At 47.9% G+C, this 21,641-nt stretch overlaps 1 protein-coding gene across 1 annotated transcript in view; it reads right to left on the bottom strand.

Annotated features, from left to right (window-relative positions):
* The window catches only part of UBE2H (ubiquitin conjugating enzyme E2 H), a 90,703-nt gene that overhangs the window by 5,807 nt on the left and 63,255 nt on the right, over nt 1-21,641 (bottom strand). Inside the window, exons 4-6 of the mRNA XM_075345356.1 lie at nt 20,297-20,336; nt 17,213-17,265; nt 13,971-14,099 (exon numbers count right to left, since the gene is read on the bottom strand). Coding sequence (XP_075201471.1) covers nt 13,971-14,099; nt 17,213-17,265; nt 20,297-20,336 — 222 coding nt within the window. The remainder of the gene's footprint in view (nt 1-13,970; nt 14,100-17,212; nt 17,266-20,296; nt 20,337-21,641) is intronic.

Raw genomic sequence — 21,641 nt, 5'->3', positions numbered from 1 at the left:
GGAAGAAAGTCTGGGGTTGGACGGAGAACTACCTTGTCTTGGTGAAAAAACAAAAGGTGACTCCGAGGAGAGCGCAGCCAAATCAGAGACTCTCCTGAGAGAAGTTATGGCAACTAGAAAGGCCACCTTTTGAGAAAGATGATACAAAGAAACCTCCCTAAGGGGCTCGAAAGGGAGTTTCAGCAATACCGTGAGGACCAAGTTAAGGTCCCAGGGATCCAAGGGCCGCCGATAAGACGGAATGATGTGAGACAGACCTTGCATGAAGGTGCGGACCTGAGCCAGCCGGGCGAGACGCCGCTGGAACAGCACTGATAGAGCTGAGACTTGTCCCTTGAGAGAGTTGAGGGACAGTCCTAGCTGCAGACCGAACTGTAAAAAAGACAGAAGGGTCGGCAACGAGAATGGCCAAGGAGAATGGCCGGAAGAGCGACACCAGGACAGGAAACTTTTCCAAGTCCTGTGATAGATCTTGACGGAGGAAGACTTACGGGCCCGAGTCATAGTGGAGAGGACTCCAGGAGGAATACCAGAAGCCGTCAAAATCCAGGACTCAAGAGCCACGCCGTCAACTTGAGTGCCGCAGAATTCGGGCGGAAAAACAGACCTTGCGAGAGCAGGTTTGGACGGTCCGGAAGATGCCACGGCATCTCCACGGACAGTTTGAGCAGGTCCGGATACCAAGCTCGCTTGGGCCAGTCCGGTGCAATGAGAATGACTCGACGGCCCTCCATTCTGATCTTGCGCAGGACTCTGGGCAAGAGAGCTAGAGGGAGAAACACGTAGGACAGACGAAACTGGGACCAGTCTTGAACCAGAGCGTCCGCGGCGAAAGCCTGAGGATCGTGGGAGCGAGCCACGTAAACCGGAACCTTGTTGCTGTGACGGGATGCCATTAGGTCCACGTCCGGAGTGCCCCACTTGCAGCAGATTGACTGAAACACTGCCGGGTGCAGGGACCACTCGCCACCGTCCACGGATTGACGGCTGAGATAATCTGCCTCCCAGTTTTCTACGCCAGGGATGTGGACTGCGGATATGGTGGACTTGGAGTCCTCCGCCCATTGAAGAATGCGTTGAACCTCCAACATTGCCAGGCGGCTGCGTGTCCCGCCTTGGTGATTGATGTAGGCAACCGCTGTCGCGTTGTCTGACTGGACTCGAATGTGCCTGCCCGCCAACAGGTGGTGAAAGGCTAGGAGAGCTAGAAGCACAGCTCTGGTTTCCAGCACATTGATTGAAAGGGCTGACTCGGACGGAGTCCAAGTGCCCTGTGCTCTGTGGTGGAGATGTACCGCTCCCCAGCCGGATAGGCTGGCATCCGTGGTGAGAATCACCCAGGACGGAGTCAGGAAGGAGCGCCCTTGGGACAGGGAGAGGGGTCGAAGCCACCACTGAAGAGAGCTCCTGGTCCGTGGCGACAGAGCCACTAACCTCCGTAAGGAGGAAGGCCGCTTGTCCCAACAGCGGAGAATATCCAGCTGCAGAAGACGCAGCTGGAACTGGGCAAAGGGAACCGCCTCCATTTGACCCAGCACCTGCATCAGACGCCTGAGGGTATAACGGCGGGGCCTCAGGAGAGAGCGCACCGCCAACCGGAGTGACAGCTGTTTGTCTAAGGGCAACTTCACAAGTGCCGGCAAAGTCTCGAACTGCATCCCTAGGTACGTGAGACTCTGGGTCGGAGTCAGTGGATTTGGGAAGATTGACAATCCACCCGAATTGGGCTAAGGTGGCGAGAGTGAGCGAAACACTCCGCTGACAGTCTGCGCTGGATGTACCCTTGACCAGAAGGTCGTCCAGATAAGGAAGCACTGCTAACCCCTGGAGGTGCAGGACCGCAATCACTGCCGCCATGACCTTGGTGAATACCCGTGGCTAACCCGAAGGGGAGAGCCACGAATTGGAAATGATCCTCTATCGCAAAACGTAACCAACGCTGATGTGACACTGTGATTGGCACATGTAGATAGGCATCTCTGATGTCGATGGACGCCAGGAACTCCCCTTGGGTCATAGAGGCAATGACTGATCGCAGAGACTCCATGCGAAAATGCCGCACCCGGACATGCTTGTTGAGAAGCTTGAGATCCAGGATGGGCCGGAAGGTACAGTCCTTTTTCGGAACTAGGAAGAGATTTGAGTAAAAACCTCTGAACCGTTCCTGAGCGGGAACTGGGACAATCACTCCGTTTGCCTGCAAGGACGCCACGGCCTGCGAGAACGCGGCGGCCTTGGAGCAGGGGGGAGTTGAGAGAAAAAATCTGTTTGGAGGGCTGGAAGAGAATTCTATCCTGTAGCCGTGAGATATGATGTCTCTCACCCACTGATCGGAGACTTGCTTTAACCAAGCGTCGCCAAAGTGGGAGAGCCTGCCACCGACTAAGGAGGTGGCTGGAGCGGGCCAAGAGTCATGAGGAAGCTGCCTTAGTGGCAGAACCTCCTGCGGTCTTCTGCGGACGCGCTTTTGGGCGCCAGTTGGATTTCTGATCCTTGGCTGAGTTAGCGGACAAGGCGGAAGGCTTAGAGGATGACCAGTTGGAGGAACGAAAGGAACGAAACCTCGATTGATTCCTACCCTGGGCGGGTTTCCTGGTCTTGGTTTGTGGCATGGAAGTACTCTTCCCGCCAGTAGCTTCTTTAATGATTTCATCCAGCTGTTCACCAAACAGCCGTGAACCAGCAAAAGGGAGCCCAGCAAGAAACTTCTTGGAAGAAGCATCTGCCTTCCACTCTCGAAGCCACAAAATCCTGCGGATAACAAGAGAATTAGCTGAAGCCACCGCAGTGCGGTGAGCAGCCTCTAGCATGGCAGACATGGCATAGGATGAAAAAGCTGAAGCCTGAGCAGTTAAGGTAACCATCTCAGGCATAGATTCCTTGGTGAGGGAATGCATCTCCTCTAGAGAAGCAGAGATGGCTTTGAGAGCCCACACTGCTGCAAAAGTTGGGGAAAACGCGGCCCCCGCAGCTCATACACAAATTTGTCCAAAAGGTCAATCTGACGGTCAGTGGAATCCTTAAGTGAGGTGCCGTCAGCCACCGACACAACGGTCCGGGCTGATAGCCTAGACACCGGAGGGTCTACCTTTGGGGAGTGAGACCACTCCTTGACCACCTCAGGTGGAAATGGAAACCGGTCATCAGAACCACGCTTTGGAAAGAGTTTGTCAGGGCAGGCCCTGGGTTTGGTCACAGCGGTCTGAAAACTGGAGTGGTTAAAGAACACACTCTTCACTCTCTTAGGCGAGGTAAACTGATGTTTTTCTGCCAGAGAGGGTTGCTCCTCTGATACTGGCGGATTGAGATCCAGCACAGAATTAATAGAAGCAATCAAATCACTAAGATCTGAGTCACCCTCAGAGAAATCGATGGGATACATAGCCTCCGAGCCCCCAGTGAGGGCATCCTCCTCATCTAGAGAGTCAGCTCTTGAGACAGAGCCGTGGGATGGGGAGGGGGAGGAAACCCTGCGCCTTCTCTTAGAAGGACGGGGTCTGGGATCAGATGATGAATCCTCCGTGAGCTCCGATGGACGGAGGTCAGAGGATAGGAGTCCTCTGTCAAGAGTATTAGAGGCACCATGTGAGGGGGGCTGATGCATATTCAAAGTCCTGGACAAAAGCCCCATGGACTCAGCAAATGACTGGGATATGGACCTAGAAAAGGACTCTACCCAGGCCGGGGGTTCAATCACAGGTGCAGCAGCAGCCTGAGAGACCATGCTGCTGGAGTGGGGGCTTTGCAGAGAATGAACCCCAGGGAGAATATATAGAGGTCCACAAACGGAGACCGGCTGTGGCTTACCAGACCTTTGAGCGCGGTGTTGTGTGCCCTCCAGATACCGAAGCCCGGTCCCCCACTCGCAGCACCTCAGCAGAGATGCAGAATGCAGGATGTCCCAGAGCAGAATGAACTCTGCCTAAGAAGAGGGCGTTCCTATAAAAGAGCGGTAACTGGAGGGCTATAGAGACCTGCAGGGAAGGAGGGACGCCCCAGCAGTGGGGAGTGTCCCTCCCCTGTGTAGAACGGCCGCCGGGAGGAGCCGAACCTGTCCCTCTGCATGAGTGACATGCGAGGGCAGGAAAATGAAACTAGGCCTCCGGCGAAGCCAGGGCCTAAATTTAAGCGGCGAGGCCGACAAGCAGGCACCATCGGCGCGGTTCTCAGGCAAAAGCTAGAGAACCCGCCGGAAAAGTTAAAACAATCACATACAGCATACTCTCCCCTTACAATAAAGAACCGGGACCCCCAACATAAACGTCTCAGGTACTTAGCTGCTGAGACGCAGGGCCATGTCCCTGGGGAGGAGTGCTCCGGTCCAACAGAATCCTCAAGGGGCTGTGGATGGAGACCGGACTCCTGCCAGGCATGGAGACCGTGCTGGCTCCCACTTCAAGCCAGAGCCCAGAAGGGAAGGTGAAGGAGCGCGGCATGTAAGGCTGCAGCCTTGTAAATCAACCTTAACAACACCGTCGACACAGTGGGGTGAGAAGGGACATGCCGGGAGTCCAGACATGGACCCGCTTTTCTTCAAACTCTTTCCAAAAGTCAAACAAATCAGATGAGAATGCATGTGTGGATGTATGCCTCCTGACACAAAGCAATAAACTGGCTAGGACTGGCTACCAGGGGGTGTATAAGCTCAGAGGGAGGAGCTACACTTTTAAGTGTAGTACTTTGTGTGTCCTCCGGAGGCAGAAGCTAAACACCCATGGTCTGGGTCTCCCAAAGGAACGATAAAGAAACATTATTTATGAGCTCAAAAACCTTTCAGGTGATGCAGTTTTCTAAAAAGCTGATCTGCTTTTGCAGCTGAAAAACGTATCCTCAAAAATCGCAGCAAAAACGCTGTGTAAATGTAGCCTTAGATCAGGAATAGAACAGACATTTATAGGACATTTCATAAGTTTCCCAAATTCCTATGAAAAAATTTTCATCACACTCTGCATTGCACTACTGTCCCCAATTTATTATATATTTTAGGAGTCTGAGTTGGTGCATTTTATACCGACTCAGATTCCACCAAAATGAGCTCCGACTCAGACTCCACAGCCCTGATTAGAACCATTCTATGGTTAGCTCTAAAAAAGTCTTGGTGGAGTAGCTAGCAGTGGTGTGCATGCTCACACATGAGCAAATTATCAACTATCTTGTGGCTAAGTAGTAACTGGTGATCAGTGGGTGACCCACACCAATCAGCATAATGTTGAATTTCTGCCTCAGACACAAAACTATCTACATTACAAAATTGTGCAGCAGGTCAGACACCCAAATGCCACACCATTCCTTTTGTATGGGGCTGCCGGAAGAAGCAGCACAGTCCTCACCAGCCTTCTAGGCTAAGCATGTGTACTGCCAATCAGTCTTAACTGCAAGAAAAGTGCTGAACAATAACTTGCCAACTATCATGCTGAGAGGCGATAAAGGCTTTTTGAGTTAAAGCAAGGTAACACATGAAACTCATAAGTGTGTAGATCCCTGCACTTAATTTTTATTTATTTTCTTGATACATTCATTTATACTGCCAAAGAATAAGGGGTTAGAGATGAACAGACCTGTTGAAGTTTGGGTTCGGTGGGTTCAGCCAGACTTCAGATAAAGTTCTGTTCTGGATTCGGACTTGACCTGAACCCCATTTGAAGTCACTGGTTGGGCAGTTCGTCTCTCAGCCAACATGTGGGCAGCCATATACAGCACTTCCCCCAGTGCGAGGCGTTCAAACACTGCATTCAGTTCACACCTGGCCAAGCACCGAGCGCAACGATGCTCGCGCAAGTGGTTTGCATACGTAAAAGCACCTGTACTCAAAACACATTAACACATACATACATACATACATACATACATACATACATACATACATACATACATACATACATACATACATACATACATACATACATACATACATACATACATACATACATACATACATACATACATATATATATATATATATATATATATATACACATACATACACACACACACACACACACACACACACACACATATATACACATATACGGTTTAGCCCAGCTCATTCCTGTGAATCACTTGGAACCTCAGCTGACCTGGTTAACTCCGTTGTGCCCGGATCAGGATGTAGGAGTCCATCCATACAAATGTGAACAACGACAGAGCAAAATCCAGCAATACCGTGAGCAATCCGGGATGCTGTTAAAAATGTTTCACTTTATTCATAAATCCATTAAAAGGCAATGGTCCAAGCAGTTCAAAACAGCATTAACGCAGGAAAGTAGTGCAGATGGGACTATGCGTTTCAGCAGTAAAACCTGCCTTCTTCACAGTCCACAATGTAATCTGCTTTCCAAACACGGAACCTTATATACATCTCACTCCCATCAGGGTAATTATAAACATATGTGAGAGACTTAAAAACATGAACATGACTAGCAGATCAAACATATAAACAATCTGCATATTGATCAATATACAACATACATGAAAATTAGAAGGAAAGGATTCAATATTTTGGAGATAATACAATCGGAATGACCCAATAACCTGACCATAAAATCTAAAAAATATAAAAACATGGAAATAGGATGTTTACCAGCATTATATAGTATAAATATATCAATAATGCATAATATCCAAGCAGTTATTAAAACCCTGTGGCATACGAGTCCCCAGCTCAAATATCCACCTACTCTCTCTGGCAAGCACTTTATGAAAATCTCCCCCTCTCAATTGTTTTTTTTACATTATGCCCAGAGAAACCGCGTAAATCCCCATTGTGTTTTTTGGAAAAATGTCAGGATACTACTGATGCACGAACCATACGCAGATTACTAGCCTCTGATAGGTGTTTGCGGATTCTAGTTTTAAGGGGGTTCATTGTCCAACCCACATACTGCATGCGGCATATATTGCAATTAATTAGATACACTACATTCTCCGTATTACAGTTTATAAAAACCAGACATTAAACTTTTTTTATTGGAGATAGATGTAAATGTCTTCGAAGCCTTTGTGGCAAGAAGAGCCCCGACTTCAGCTACATTATTATCACCTAGCATGTTTAAAGATCCTGATAAAATTTCTCCTAATAACTGGTTAAAAACGATAGGATTTTTTAAAATGCGGTGCCAACATTTGCAAGTGCTGCGGTTTTGCTAATAAATCTAAGACATTTACATCCATCTCCAATAAAAAACGGATTTTTGTGTACTCACTGTAAAATAGTTTTCTCTTAGCCATCATTGGGGGACACAGGACCATGGGTGTTATGCTGCCTATCCATAGGAGGACACTAAGTAGATGCAAAAGCATAGCTCCTCCTCTGCAGTATACACCCCCTGGCCGGGCTGGGCAGCCTCAGTTTTAGTACACAAGCAGTAGGAGAAAAAACAGTAAAAACTTACCTCAACAGAGAAGCATGAGAAAAAAAAAAAAAAAAGTCATAACCAAATAAGGTACTGAGAGAACCAAGGCCCAACAGGGCAACAGGGTGGGTGCTGTGTCCCCCAATGATGGCTAAGAGAAAACGATTTTACGGTGAGTACACAAAAATCCATTTTTCTCTGACGCCTCATTGGAGGACACAGGACCATGGGACGTCCTAAAGCAGTCCATGGGTGGGAAACATAAAAGAAGACAACACAACCCAAGGACTAAGAACCAATCCCAGACAGCCTGGAGCGCCTACTGAGAGAGGTGCTCTACTGCCGTTTACAGAATTTTCCTACCCAGATTTGCCTCAGTTGAAACCTGGGTATGGATTCTATAATGTTTTGAAAACGTATGTAGGCTAGACCAGGTCGCAGCCTTACACACCTGTTCCACTGAAGCCTGATGCCGAATGGCCCACGAAGCGTCAACTGCTCGCGTGGAATGAGCCCGCAGCCCACTAGGAATGGGCTTGAGTTGCAAGCGGTTGGCTCGCTGGATTCGCTCTGCGATCCAGGAAGTCTGAGTCACCTTTGAAGCTGCCTGTCCCTTCTTAGGCCCCTCAGGAATGACGAACAGAGAGTCCGTTTTCCTAAAGGGGGCTGTCCTGGATAAGTAATATCGGAGAGCTCTGACGAGGTCTAACGAATGCAGAGACCTTTCCACCCTATGAACTGGGTGTGGACAAAAGGAAGGCAGAACAATGTCCTCATTCAAATGAAACGGGGTAAGAACCTTTGGAAGGAAATCCGGAAGGGGGCGCAGAACCACCTTGTCCTAGTGAAAGATCAGAAAAGGCTCGCGGCAAGAGAGTGCTGCTAGCTCCGAAACCCGTCTGATGGACGTAATTGCCACCAGGAATGTTACATTCCAGGACAGAAGAGCAAGGGAGGATTCCTTCAGAGGTTCAAAGGGAGACCTCTGGAGACCGTCCAGAACGAGGTTGAGGTCCCATGGGTCCAGTGGCCGTTGTACGGGGGAACTAGATTGGAAACGCCCTGGAGGAAGGTCTTGACTTGCGGTTTTTGAGCCAGGCGGCATTGGTAGAAGATTGAGAGCGCTGACACCTGCCCTTTAAAGGGAACTGAGAGCCAACCCTGCTTGCAAGCCAGACTGTAGAAAGTCGAGCATTCTGGGGATGGCCAGAGGCATAGGCTGGACGTTAGTTTCCCTGCACAATGAAAGGAAGATTTTCCACGTACGGTGGTAAATGCGGGATGAAGCATGCTTTCGGGCGCGGATCATGGTGGAAATAACCGCGGGGAAGAATCCCGCTCTTGTTAATACCCAGGTTCAATGGCCATGCCGTCAGCTTCAGGGCTCTGGAGTTCTGAGGGGAAATGGGCCCTTGGGTCAGCAAGTCTGGGATGTCTGGAAGGCGCCACGGTGAGTCTGTGAGGATTTGTACTAATTCGGCATACCAGGCGCGCCTGGGCCAGTCCGGTGCTATCAGTATCACCGGGACTCCCTCTGCCTTGATCTTCCCGATTACCCGCGGCAGCAGGGGTAGAGCTGGAAATATGTAAGGCAGGCGGAAGTGGTGCCAGGAGCAGACTAGAGCATCCGCGCCGATGGACTGCGGGTCGTGTGACCTGGCTCTGAACGCGGGTACCTTTGCATTCAACCTAGAGGCCAATAGGTCCACGTCTGGTGTGCCCCAGCGAGTGCAGATGTGTAGAAACACATCTGGGTGGAGAGACCATTCTCCGGCGGCCAGGCCTTGGCGGCTTAGAAAGTCTGCTGCCCAGTTCTCTACCCCCCGGTATGTGTACCGCTGATATCACTGATCCCGTCGATTCGGCCCAGCTGAGGATCTTGTGGGCCTCGAGATAAACCGCTTTGCTGCCGGTGCCCCCCTGCCGATTGATATAGGCTACAGCTGTCGCATTGTCCGATTGGACTCGAATCTGACGACCCGCTAGCAGAGGGCAGAACGCTCTGAGCGCAAGGAAGATCGCGCGGAGTTCCAGGATGTTTATGGGTAGGAAAGACTCCTTGGGCGTCCAACATCCTTGAGCAGTGTGGTGCCGGTACACTGCTCCCCAGCCTAGGAGGCTGGCGTCCGTGGTCAGGACCAGCCAGTTCACTGGGAGAAAAGATCTCCCCTTCGATAGGGATGAGGACCCGAAGCCACCAGTGGAGTGCGTACCTGACTGAAGGCGTCAGGTGAGTCTGTCCAGGGAGAAGGGACTCTTGTCCCAGGCCGCTAGAAGGGCTAGCTGCAGTGGGCGGAGGTGCAGTTGAGCAAAGGGTACTGCTTCCATAGCCGCCACCATCCTGCCGAGCACTTTCATGCTGAATCGAATGGAGCGAGACGGAGGACGTAGAAGGCAGCGTACCGCTCGTTGAAGAGCGATCACCTTGTCCTGAGGGAGAAGGACCAAGCCCCGACGGGTGTCCAGGGATATGCCCAGGAAGGTGATGGATCGTGATGGGATCGGGGATGATTTGTCTAGATTCACTAGCCACCCTAAGCGGGATAGGGTGTCCACAGTGATCTGTACGCTGGTTGAGCAGTCGCGGAAGGAAGGGGCCTTGATTAAGAGGTCGTCCAAGTAAGGGAGAACGACTACTCCCCTGGCGTGAAGGACGCTCATGGCGGCCGCCATGACTTGGGTGAAGACCCTTGGTGCGGTGGCAAGGCCGAAGGATAGAGCTACGAATTGAAAGTGGGAGTCCTGAACTGCGAAGCGGAGGAACTTTTGGTGATCTGGGTCGATGGATATGTGCAGGTACGCATCCTTGATGTCTATGGAGGCGAGGAATTCCCCTTCGACCATGGATGCAATAATGGACCTTAGGGACTCCATTCTGAATCTCCGTACGTGCACATGTTTGTTTAGGTGTTTGAGGTCCAGGATGGGTCGAACTGACACATCCTTTTTGGGGACCACAAAGAGGTTGGAATAAAAAAAACCCGAACTTCTCGTCGTCTGGGACAGGTATTATCACTCCTGCTGTTTGGAGCGAGTGGATTGCTGAGAAAAAAGCTTTGCGTCGTTTTCGAGTCTTTGGGGGATTTGAGAGAAAGAACAGACTCGGGGGTCGGGTCCAAAATTCTATGTGGTAACCGGAAGACACAAGGTCTCGCACCCATTTGTCGTCTGAGGCGACAGCCCAGATGTGTTGAAAGAGCCACAGTCGACCTCCTACAATGAGTGCGTCTTCTGGGGCGCCGAAGGAGTCCTGAGGGGGAAAACGTCGTGGCCGAGTCTCCCTAGTCCTGGACTATTTCGGTCTAGGCTGCCATGACGAAGTGGGTTTCGGGGAGAGCTGAGGTCAGTCGGTCCCCGCGTAGTCCGCGGCTGGTGGCGGGGACAGCACAGGATGTCGACCAACCAAATGAGTTCCGAAAGGAGCGGAACAAGGACTGTGGACGTCTGGTGAAGGACGTCCTGGACGTCAGCTGGGGGAAAGAGGTACTCTTTCCTCCCGTGGCGTCAGAAATGAGCTTGCCCAGACGTTCGCCAAACAATCGGTCTGGAAAAAAGGGAAGGCCCGTGAGAGACTTCTTGGAGGCAGAGTCCGCTCGCCATTGTCGGAGCCAGAGAGCTCTACGGATGGCTATGGTATTTGAGGCGGCAAGCTGCGCAGGTAGCAACATCCATGGAGGCCTGCATGAGGTACTCCGCCGCAGCGGCAATTTGAGCTGTTACCTCTGTGAAGGTATGAGTGAACTGGGATTCCTCAAGCCAAGTGTTAAGGGATTCTGCCCAGACCGAGATCGCCTTTGCGACAAACACAGAGGCAAAGGAGGGCAAGAGAGAGGAACCCGCAGCCTCAAAAGCAGAGCGGGCGAGGTGCTCCACCTGTGTCTGTCGGGTCCTTGATGGAGGAACCATCGGGTAAAGACAGGAGCGTCTTTGTGGTAAGGCGGGAGGCCGGGGTGTCGACTGAGGGCGGATCAGCCCAGCCCTTAGGGGCAGGTGAGGCAAAAGGGTACCGGGACTCCATGAGTTTTCGGTTACCGAAGCACCTGTCAGGCTTCTCCCTTTGCTTTGTGAGGATATCCTGAAACTCTGGATGATCAGCGAAAACCTTTTGGGGTTTCCTTGCCCTCTTAAAGGAGACCGCATGGTCAGTGGTAGTGGATGGGGGATCCTCCACATGCAGAGTTTGGTTGATTGCTGCTATAAGGGAGTCTATTGCAGTTTGATCATCTGGGGAGGATGAAACCAAGGAATCCTCCTGGTACAAACAGCATTCTCCCTCCTCCAGCTCTTCAGAAGCCGTGGAGCGTGTGGGAGAGCCTGCCCTGTGTGCTCCCGAGGGAGAGTCATGGGGGCCATGAGAGAGTGCTGGAGACACCCGGCCGTGTGCTCTTTTCCTGATCCCTGCAACCGGTGAAGCATGTGCCCGGATTACCTCAGAAGGATCCTCCATAGGGGTATCCTCAGGCTGCGTTCCGTCCAGGGACCCAGAAGGGTGTGGAGGACGACATTGCATAGCCAGCACCAGGTTCTGTGACAGTTTTTCCATGGATTGGGACAGATACTGTGCCCATTCCGGTGGGCTGGGAGCTATAGGCTGACGGTTGCGGCGGTGGTGGCAGGGGGGTCTTGGGGGGCTTTAGGGGCAGGCAGATATACAAGACTCACAGAGAGAAGAGGTGTGTTTACGTGGTAGCTCAGCGTGGCAGGCAGTGCAGGCTGAATAATAGACTATGTGGGCCTTAGCACTCTTAGTGCCCTTAGAATTCTGCATGTTCCTAATAGGAGTATGCCAGGAGGGGGAGCAATAGTCAGCAGCGGTACAAGTGAAGCAAGCACCTCACCAGAATCAGCCGATGGCCCTGTCCCCAGGAAGGAGTAAGCTCTGTGGAGATCTTCGCACGCTTTCCTGGGGCTTTATCGCGGCCGCTGCATTGATATATTTATATATATATTTATATTGATATATTTATACTATATAATGCTGGTAAACATCCTATTTCCATGTTTTTGTATTTTTTAGATTTTATGGTCAGGTTATTGGGTCATTCCGATTGTATTATCTCCAAAATATTGAATCCTTTCCTTCTAATTTTCATGTATGTTGTATATTGATCAATATGCAGATTGTTTATATGTTTGATCTGCTAGTCATGTTCATGTTTTTTAGTCTCTCACATATGTTTATAATTACCCTGATGGGAGTGAGATGTATATAAGGTTCCACGTTTGGAAAGCAGATTACTTTCTGAACAGTGAAGGCAGGTTTTACCGCTGAAACGCATAGTCCCATCTGCACTACTTTCCTGCGTTAATGCTGTTTTGAACTGCTTGGACCATTGCCTTTTAATGGATTTACGAATAAAGTGAAAGAAATTTTAAACAGCATCCCGGATTGCTCACGTTATTGCTGGACATTATATGAACAACGGCAGAGTATAATGAGCATAAATGAGCTTATATCGGAGTCAGTCAGTAGAACAGCAGTGGCTGCTCCATTTCAGGTTGTGTTGTGGATATCTTCTCCCCTAAACACATTACCAAGTTTCAGGCCAGACCCAAAAATCAAAATTAAAAGCTGTACCAAAATCACTAATGCTCCATGGCGCTGCACTATATCCTGATGCCGCAGAGTGCAAACGTTAATGTAGCCATTAGGTGGTGTGTACTTTTATTTAATGGGACCTATACAGCCATTAAAAGGGAAACTGTCAAGTGCAATATGCACCCAAAACCACGAGCAGTTATGGTTGCAAGTTAGTCATTCCTGCTCAAGTGTCCCTGTATACACTAGCATAGATAGAGATCTTTAGAAAAAGTATTTCTAAAGATCGTATATTATATGCCAATGAGCACGGTGACTAGTCCCAAGGGCGTTTATTCTCTTAGCTAGTTGGCCCACATAGCACGGTAGCACGCCCCTGAGGACATACTAACATGCTAATGAATGCGCAGCGACACGCACATAGCCCACTGTTCATTACGGCCGCCAGAGGATGGATGCGCTCTGCGCATAATCCAGAGTCCTCAGCACTTCCAGTCAAGCGCACTGATCATCACTGAAGCTGGGAAGCTGACACCCGGTATCAGTTTAGTGTGCATGACCGGAAGTCCCGGGTACTCTGGATCATGCGCAGAGCGCATCCATCCTCTGGCAGCCGCAATGAACAGTGAGGTATGTGCGCGTCGCTGCACATTCATTAGCATGTTAGTACGCCCAAAGGGGCGAGCTACCATGCTACGAGGGCCGACTAGCTAATGGCACAAACGCCTTCGAGACTAGTCCTCGCACTCATTAGCATATGATAAAGGATTTTTAGAAATAAAGATCTTTAGAAAAAGTAACTATGCGAGTGTATACAGGGACTGCTAGCTAGGGATTAGCAATATGCACCCAGAACTGCTCGTGATTCTGGGTGCATATTGCACATGACAGGTTCCCTTTAAGGTAACTTGGCTGACTGACCTGGTGCAATTTCTACCCTTTTGCATTCAAAGATGGTTTTAATAAAGGAGTTGAGAATGTTGTGCTAATTGCTGATAAAACAGTGTTCCTCTTTTGGAATGAGGGTTACACATTCTGAAGATATACTAGCCTTCTATTCCATATAATTGTACATTTACCTTTAATTTTCTGTTTGTACTCCTCTGGTCGATGCAGATACATTGCTGCAGCATCTCCATTAAGTGGATCTATTGGATTGGGGTAGGCCAGCAGCTGGGGCAAAAAGGACTCAAATATATTGGTAAGATCTGTAATAAGGAAAAAAAAAAAGTGAGACATCTAGATTATATTTGTCCAGAGTTCAATTTACTTTAGCAATTATCTGTCAATCATTCACTAAAGTGTCAAAGCAGCTTTGTTTGGGTACACTTCAAGGCAGGTCTGTAGGGATCAACTAAGAGGAGCAGTACATTATAAATATATAGCGGTGTATATTTACACTATACTGCTTGGGGCGCAAACTGTCCATTAGTTTTGCATCCCACACTTAGCATGTGTATGTGGCCTTAGCCATCTAAAAATGCAGTTACAAGAACTGGCTAATTTGGGCTTTGTTAACACCTACATTAACACAACCAAATGAACCTGCTGGGTCACCACAAGATGCAGGAATCCATGAAAAGACAGGTAGCTGGGATGGGATCGACAACGTCAAGAAAAGGCTTGATTTTAGCTGCATCTGACAGTATATAAAATGGTGGAGCGATAGCACCAGCTGCTAATATTACACTCACTTTATTTTTGTCATCAAACTATGCCTGATCAAGAAAGAAACAAATCAGGTTTCTCTTAATACAATTGTAATTAAAAAGGATTTAACATTATGTTTTCAAACATGAGACATTAAAAAACAGAATGGTCAGTGTATGGCTAAGGGTACTTTCACACTTGCGTTTTTTTCCTTTTGTCACAATCCGCCCTTTTGGAAAACAGCGGAATCCGTTAAAGGATTCCGCTGTGTCCCATAGACTTGTATGGATGACGGATTGTGCCAAAAGTACATGCATTGCTTCCACTGGCCAACGCTGCGTTGCGTCCGCCGAGCGGAAGAAACGCAGCATGTAACGTTTTTTGAGCGGCGGAATCCTCTATTTTTCACTGCGCATGCTCATTTTATTTTATTTTTTTGATCACAGAAACTTTATTTTGTCTCTCGGTGGCCGAACGTTCAGCTGAGCGCCCAGCAGCCGGCTTCTGTGAACGATCAGCTGAGCGCCCGGCAGCCGGCTTTTGAGAGCGCTTAGCTGAGCGCCCGGCAGCTGGGTGATCAGCTGATCGTTCACAATAGTCTGCTGCTGGTAAAACTGTAAAGAAGAAAGAAAGAAATAAAAAAAAAAGCTTTCCGTTGTTTTGTACGATTCGTTGCATCCGTTGTGCCATTATATGCAACGCATCAGTCACACAGCGCAATGCAACGGATGCCGTTCAACGCAAATGTGAAACTAGCCTAACCGGCACGAGTGGTGGTCCTAAGGAACACCGGGCCATTATATGAAGACTCCAATGTAAGATCCATTGCCTTTATTGCTCATATGGCTGGAAGTTTTTGTAAATGGGAATCACGAACTAACATAAGTCCATTCCTTTACAAATCATAATTTTTAAAGAATTGCCCCTACCCTTAATTACCTTTTTGAGAAACTAATTCATACAAATCCCTTGTGTTCAACACTACAACTATGTAACAAAGGCCCCTTTCACACATCAGTTTTTTGCCATCAGTCAAAATCCATCGAATTTTGAAAAAACGGATCCAGTGACTGATGCCGCTGGATCAGTTTTTTTCTCATTGACTTGTATTCGCGACAGATGGTCTCACCTTTCATCTGTCGTTTGATGGATCCATCGAAAAATGTTTGTCCGTCAAACGAAGACAACGACCACAGTAACATTTTATGTTTTCATCGAAAAAATGGACAGCGACGGATGTGTCGTCATCTGTCGTTTGGTAGAATGGAAGCCTATGGGCGCAGAATCCGTTGTCATCCGTCAAATGACGGAATCCGGCGACCGATTCAGTTTTTTTTTTTTTAACTGAGCATGCTCCAATTATTATTTAGTCCCCAGCTAGTCTGATCCATCGAAAAACGGAAACGTCGCATCAGTTTAGCCACAATCTGCGACGGATCCGTCGAGAAAACGGATTGTAACTGATGGCAAAAATCTGGTGTGAAAGGGGCCTAATACAAAGTACTCACTCACTGAATTAGGAAAGGACAAGTGGCATATACACTGCAAAATAATTGTGAACGAGACTAGTTTCATATTATTGTCATGTAATCAGGCTGTCGATCACCCGATAAGCAAGCAAAACACTTGTTCAGATAAAATGATCTTTTCAGCAGTGAAAAAGATCATTGTTCTTGGCGGTGTATTGTCTTGAGTATACAGGACTCACATAGCAGAGAGCTTTAAAACAGTACTTGTCACATCAAACGGTATCAACTAGCAAATATCCTCTGAATCTGTGTTAATAACATTATGATGGTACCTTGGAGAAAGTGAACTTCACCACCCCCCCACCCCCCGTAACCACCGCTTTTAGTCATGCAGGTACAATTACACTCATTAACTATACTGGCACTTTGACTGACAACTCGCTCAGCAGTGCATAGCCGCCAGTCAAAGTGTTGGGGTGTGTGTTCAGCAGTCGATGACAGTATAGAGAGCTGACTGTAGCAGCACCAGCATGCCTGTATGACAAAGCTGGCGGCTCATGTGGGAAAATTTGTTTTCTCCTGGGTGCTGCATTTTTAGTACAGTGCCCAGGCACTACATAGCACTATTAGGGTATGTGCCCACGCTGCAGATATTTTCTAAGCATAAACCCATCCCTTGGCAGGAAAACCGCTGCAAAAAAAAAAAAAAAGTGCTTTTTTCCATTTTTTATGCATCGAGATTGGGGAAATCACAGAAACGATTGACATGTAAATTGTTTGGTGCAGTTTTTTTCTGCACCAAAATCTGTAAGGAACTACTCAGCGACGTGTGCACAGCACTTCAGGATTTCCACACTTTGTTGGGGGGGAATTTTTCCTGCATTATTGATTAAAAGCTGCAAGAAAAACTGCAGAACAAACGCAGCGTGGACACAGAGCCTAAACCTGCAAATTAACCCTACATCTGCAGGTTAATAAAATTAAGCAACCTCACCGATTCATTTGAAATTATTATTGTAGCACCATTTATTCCATGGCGCTTTACATGTGAAAAGGGCTATACATAAAAACAAGTACAATATTCATGAATACAAGGCACAGACAGGCACAGCAGGAGAAAGGATCATGAACGCAAGGGCTGTCTACACTTTAAATCTCATTTTATCTAGCGCAAATGGCACAAAAAAAAAACAACAACTCACCATACAGCGCTGTCCAAGTTTGATTGATGACATCTAGACACACTGTACCTGATCTGTGGAGAGACAAAGCTTTATAATGAACTGAGCATTACACCATATAGCCAGAGACCTCACAAGACATTGCTAATAAAGCAGAGTAAGGCTATGTGCACACGTTGCGTAAATACATGCAGTTACGCTGCGCTTTATAGCGCAGCGTAACTGCATGCGTCCTGCGTCCCCTGCACACAGTCTATGGAGATTGTGCAGGGGCCGTGCGCACGTGGCGTTTTAGAGCGCAGCGCTTCGGCTGCTGCCCGAAGCGCGCGTTCTAAGAAGTGACATGTCACTTCTTCCGTGTGCTTTGCCGGCAGCTCCTGCTCTGTCTATGGCAGGAGCTGCAGGCAGAGCGCATGGAATCGGCTTCACTACGGACATTTCTGCAGCGATTTGAAGCGCACGTGTGCTCTTCAGATCGCTGCAGAAAATTCTGCAGTGACTGTACGCAACGTGTGCACATAGCCTAAAGAATTATTCACTGGTACAGTCCTACATAACACCAAAAATAGAAGACGTGGATTGTGTAATGCTACCTGTGATTAGAAATATTGATGTGCTAATCTCGGATTATTGCACCTTTAAGTGTAACATCGAGTATACAGAACTCCTCGGTTCCTATGTAACATAGGGCTATGGCCAAATATTTTATGTTCCAGATGTAAAGCGCATCCATCATATCCATTACGCATGTGGTCCTGTCCTAATTTGGAACCTTTCTGGAAGGGGATACTAGATAGTCGATAACTCCCTATTTCTTTGTACGTTTATTGGGGTATATTGAGGATTTAAGTACTGATCACCATGGTAAGATCGCAGTGTCTAGTATGTTATTTATGCCAAAGCAGCGCATAGCTCAACATTAGACATAAGATCAACAATTCCGGAATTTAAAAATAAAAATGGTTACTGAACCTGCAAAATGGGCATTTACCAAATAAGAACCACCATAATGGCTGGGCTAGTCTTAACCCAGTGTTCCTTAAAAGGAGTTATACGGTCTAAAAGGACAAGTTTGCAGTCACTGCCTGTAGATATGAGACTCCTCACATCACGCACTGTGTGTTGTGAGGTTTCGCCAGTGTCAGAGCAGGAGGGTGGGGGGGGGGGTGACAGTATCATGAGCCGTGGCTTGAGTAGACCCGGTCACATTTCGACTCCATGCACGGCTTCACTAAGTGTACTGAGCAAGGCTGCGCCCACTATTCGGATTCTGTCCAGGAGTACGCATACCACCAGCCACAAGACCACCCTTCCCGGCTCGGATACGGGCGAATCCTCACAGCAATCAGTGTGTGCGATGTGAGGATTCACAATCTGAAACCACAGTGACTGCAGAGTTGTCCTTTTAAACTGGACAACCCTTTGACTCTAGTTCTCACAGTCCCCCAACAGAACAGGTTTTCAGGATTTCCTTACTATTACACAAGTGATGGAATGGTCAGGAAATCCTCAAGACATGATCATTTGGTGGTGGTAGCATTGCTGGGCCTTGACGACTGGAGTTGAGGAATACAATCCTAAATGGTGCCAGATTCAGAAGCCCCAGACCATCCACAATCATTACTGGGGAAGATATGCCCAATATCACTACAGCAACTACTGCAGAGGAAGGGTAGTAATATATCCCAGCAATTAAGACGAGTATGTTAAAAGTCCATTGCAGCGAGTGGCAAAGAGCCACACAGCTATAGTTGCTTGTAGCCTCAGGCTTGACATTATAAAGGCTAGGGCCCAGATTCAAAGCAATTTCACCAGAGTAAATTGCGGTGTTTCCACAGTGAGTAAAGCTGGATTGGGACAAAGGAACGGCAGAGGTATGACGCCACAACTAGTCAATTCATGACACACTATGGCATTCATTCACAGAATTTTCTTGTGCTGTGGCACACTATACTTTCCAGATGGTTCTAAATCATTAGGAGGCTTTTACCTCAAAGGGAATCTGTCACTAGGTTTTTGCTCCCCCACCTGAGAGCATGATGTAGACACAGAGACCCTGATTCCAGCGATGTGTCACTTACTGAGCGGTTTGCTGTCATTTTGAGAAGAAGAATGTTTTCTCTGTTGCAGATATAGCAGTTCTACAGAGGTCATGAATATGCTGGGCTACCTGCAGCACACCAAGTAGTCCTGTAATGATAATCTCCTGCTGATTAATCAGCGATTTAATCAAAAGTAAACAGCACACTAAGTGACACACTGCTGGAATCAGGATCTCTGCCTCTACATCATTCTGTTCTCAGATTAGGTGGCAAAAACCTAGTGACAGAGTCCCTTTAATAAATCAGAAGTGTGTAACTAATAGTCCCTCTATCAAAACTTGCATGAATATTGGTGGTCTTGATGCATAAAGGCCTGTGTGTTTAGCACCAGATTACTACACAGTGCCTCTTAGGCTACACTATGCCAGCAAGGAATGAGTTAAGGTTTCAGCACTGAAGCTTTAATTTAAAGATGCATTGCACAATATACAGAGAGTGTAAGTGCAATAAAATACTAACTGCCATCCTCCCAGGCTTCCAGCACCACTCCGCTCCTCTTCTCACACTGGAATTTATACGTTAACTGAAAGTCGCTTTTACAATACAGTACAAGTCTAAGGAGCTTCACAACGAGGCTCCATGGGGCTACATTGTAAAAATGACTTTGGGTTCACACAAACCCCAGTGTAATTAAAGTTGGAATTTCAGTCATGTGACTGATGAGCAAGAGTGGCCCTGGAAAGCAGGGAAGACTGCGATTATGTATTTTATTACATTTACATTATATAGACAAGTATTTAGACAGGTTTAGCAAATTTTACATTTCTAGAGTGCTTTCAAAATTAATGCAGCTCATTGCTACACTAAAAGCTGTACATGATTTGCAGGTCACAAAATAATTAATACATATACTGAAGTCAAATAGGACAATAATAGACAATCCACACTAAATATAAGTTTATGAAAAATTAAAAATAAAAAAAAGGTCTCATTGCAAAAATGATTAATCTCTGCACATACAATATTTTTTCTTAACACATTTAGACTGTCAAGGGTAACTTACGCTTCATCGATGTTGGGGTGAAATATTTTGTTCATAAATCCTAAAAGGAAAGGCAAAACATATAAGACTTCATTTGGCAAAAAAAAAAGGAAAAAGAAATTACCGTATTTTTCGCTTTATAAGACGCACTGGATTATAAGATGCACCCCAAATTTAGACAAAAAAAAAAAGGTAAAAAAAAAGAAAAATGGGGTCCGTCTTATACTCCGGTGTTCTCTTACCGGGCAGCAGTGGTGGTGAAGCGGGTCACAGGAGGCAGAGGTTGTGCTGGCAGGCGCGGTAGATCAGTGGCAGCTGGGTCCGTGGTGGCAGGTGCGGTTGTGGCAGGCGCCACGAAACACCGTGGTGGTGGCAGCAGCAGCGGCGGCGGGTGTGTCGTGCAGCAGGCCGGTGCAGTGAGTGTCCCAGTGTCCGCGGTCCCGGTTCAAATGATGGCGCCTGGAGCGGCGCATGCGCAGATTGAGCTCTCATCCAAGGGCTCCATCTGCACATGCGCTCGCTCCCGGTGCCTTCATTTGAAACTGGGACCGCGGACAAACTGGGTGGGTAACTTGCTGCAGTGCACAGCCGCCCGCCCCGCACGCACAGATTGGCAGCCAGTTGGCTGCCCGCCCACCCTGAGTGCAAGCAACCGGGTACCTGAGCTTGCGTGCGGGTGCCCGTGTGAGGGCGGCACCCGGCTGCCGCCCTCACGCAAGCACCCGGCTGCCGCCCGCACGCAAGCACAGGTACCCGGCCGCCGCACAGACAGGACACCCAGGTACCGCTATATTCGGATTATAAGACGCACCCCCCATTTTCCTCCCAAGTTTTTGGGAGGAAAAGTGCGTCTTCTAAAGCAAAAAATACGGTATATTTAACTACAAAAGGCAATATATCCTGGTGTCCAAATACTTGCTGTAGCTAGAGCCATGTTTTGTGCATGATCTTCATCTTTTTGTTTATTAGGTGCTCTTGAGCTCAGGTCAAAGGTTTAGATTATTTAAATGAAAAAATGTTCACATTGTGCCAGGTGTCTTTTAGATAATGCGCTACTCAGGAAAAGTTAGGGATATTTGGCTTTCAATTTCTGCTGGAAAATGAAGTTACCATCTCCAAAAAGCTTGTCGGCAGGGGGAAGCATGAAGTGCTCCAAAATTTCCTGGTAGACGGCTGCACTGACTTTGGTCGTGATAAAATACAGTGGACCTACACCAGCAGATGACATGGCTCCCCAAACCATCACTGATTGTGGAAACTTCACACTAGACCTCAAGCAGCTTGGATTGTGGCCTCTGCACTCTTCCTCCAGACTCTGGGACCGCGATTCCCAAATGAAATGCAAAATTTACTTTCATCTGAAAAC

The sequence above is a fragment of the Anomaloglossus baeobatrachus genome, chromosome 4 (genome assembly GCF_048569485.1).
Source record: "Anomaloglossus baeobatrachus isolate aAnoBae1 chromosome 4, aAnoBae1.hap1, whole genome shotgun sequence".
Lineage (NCBI taxonomy): Eukaryota > Metazoa > Chordata > Amphibia > Anura > Aromobatidae > Anomaloglossus > Anomaloglossus baeobatrachus.
This window is presented reverse-complemented; position numbering and strand designations above follow the sequence as displayed.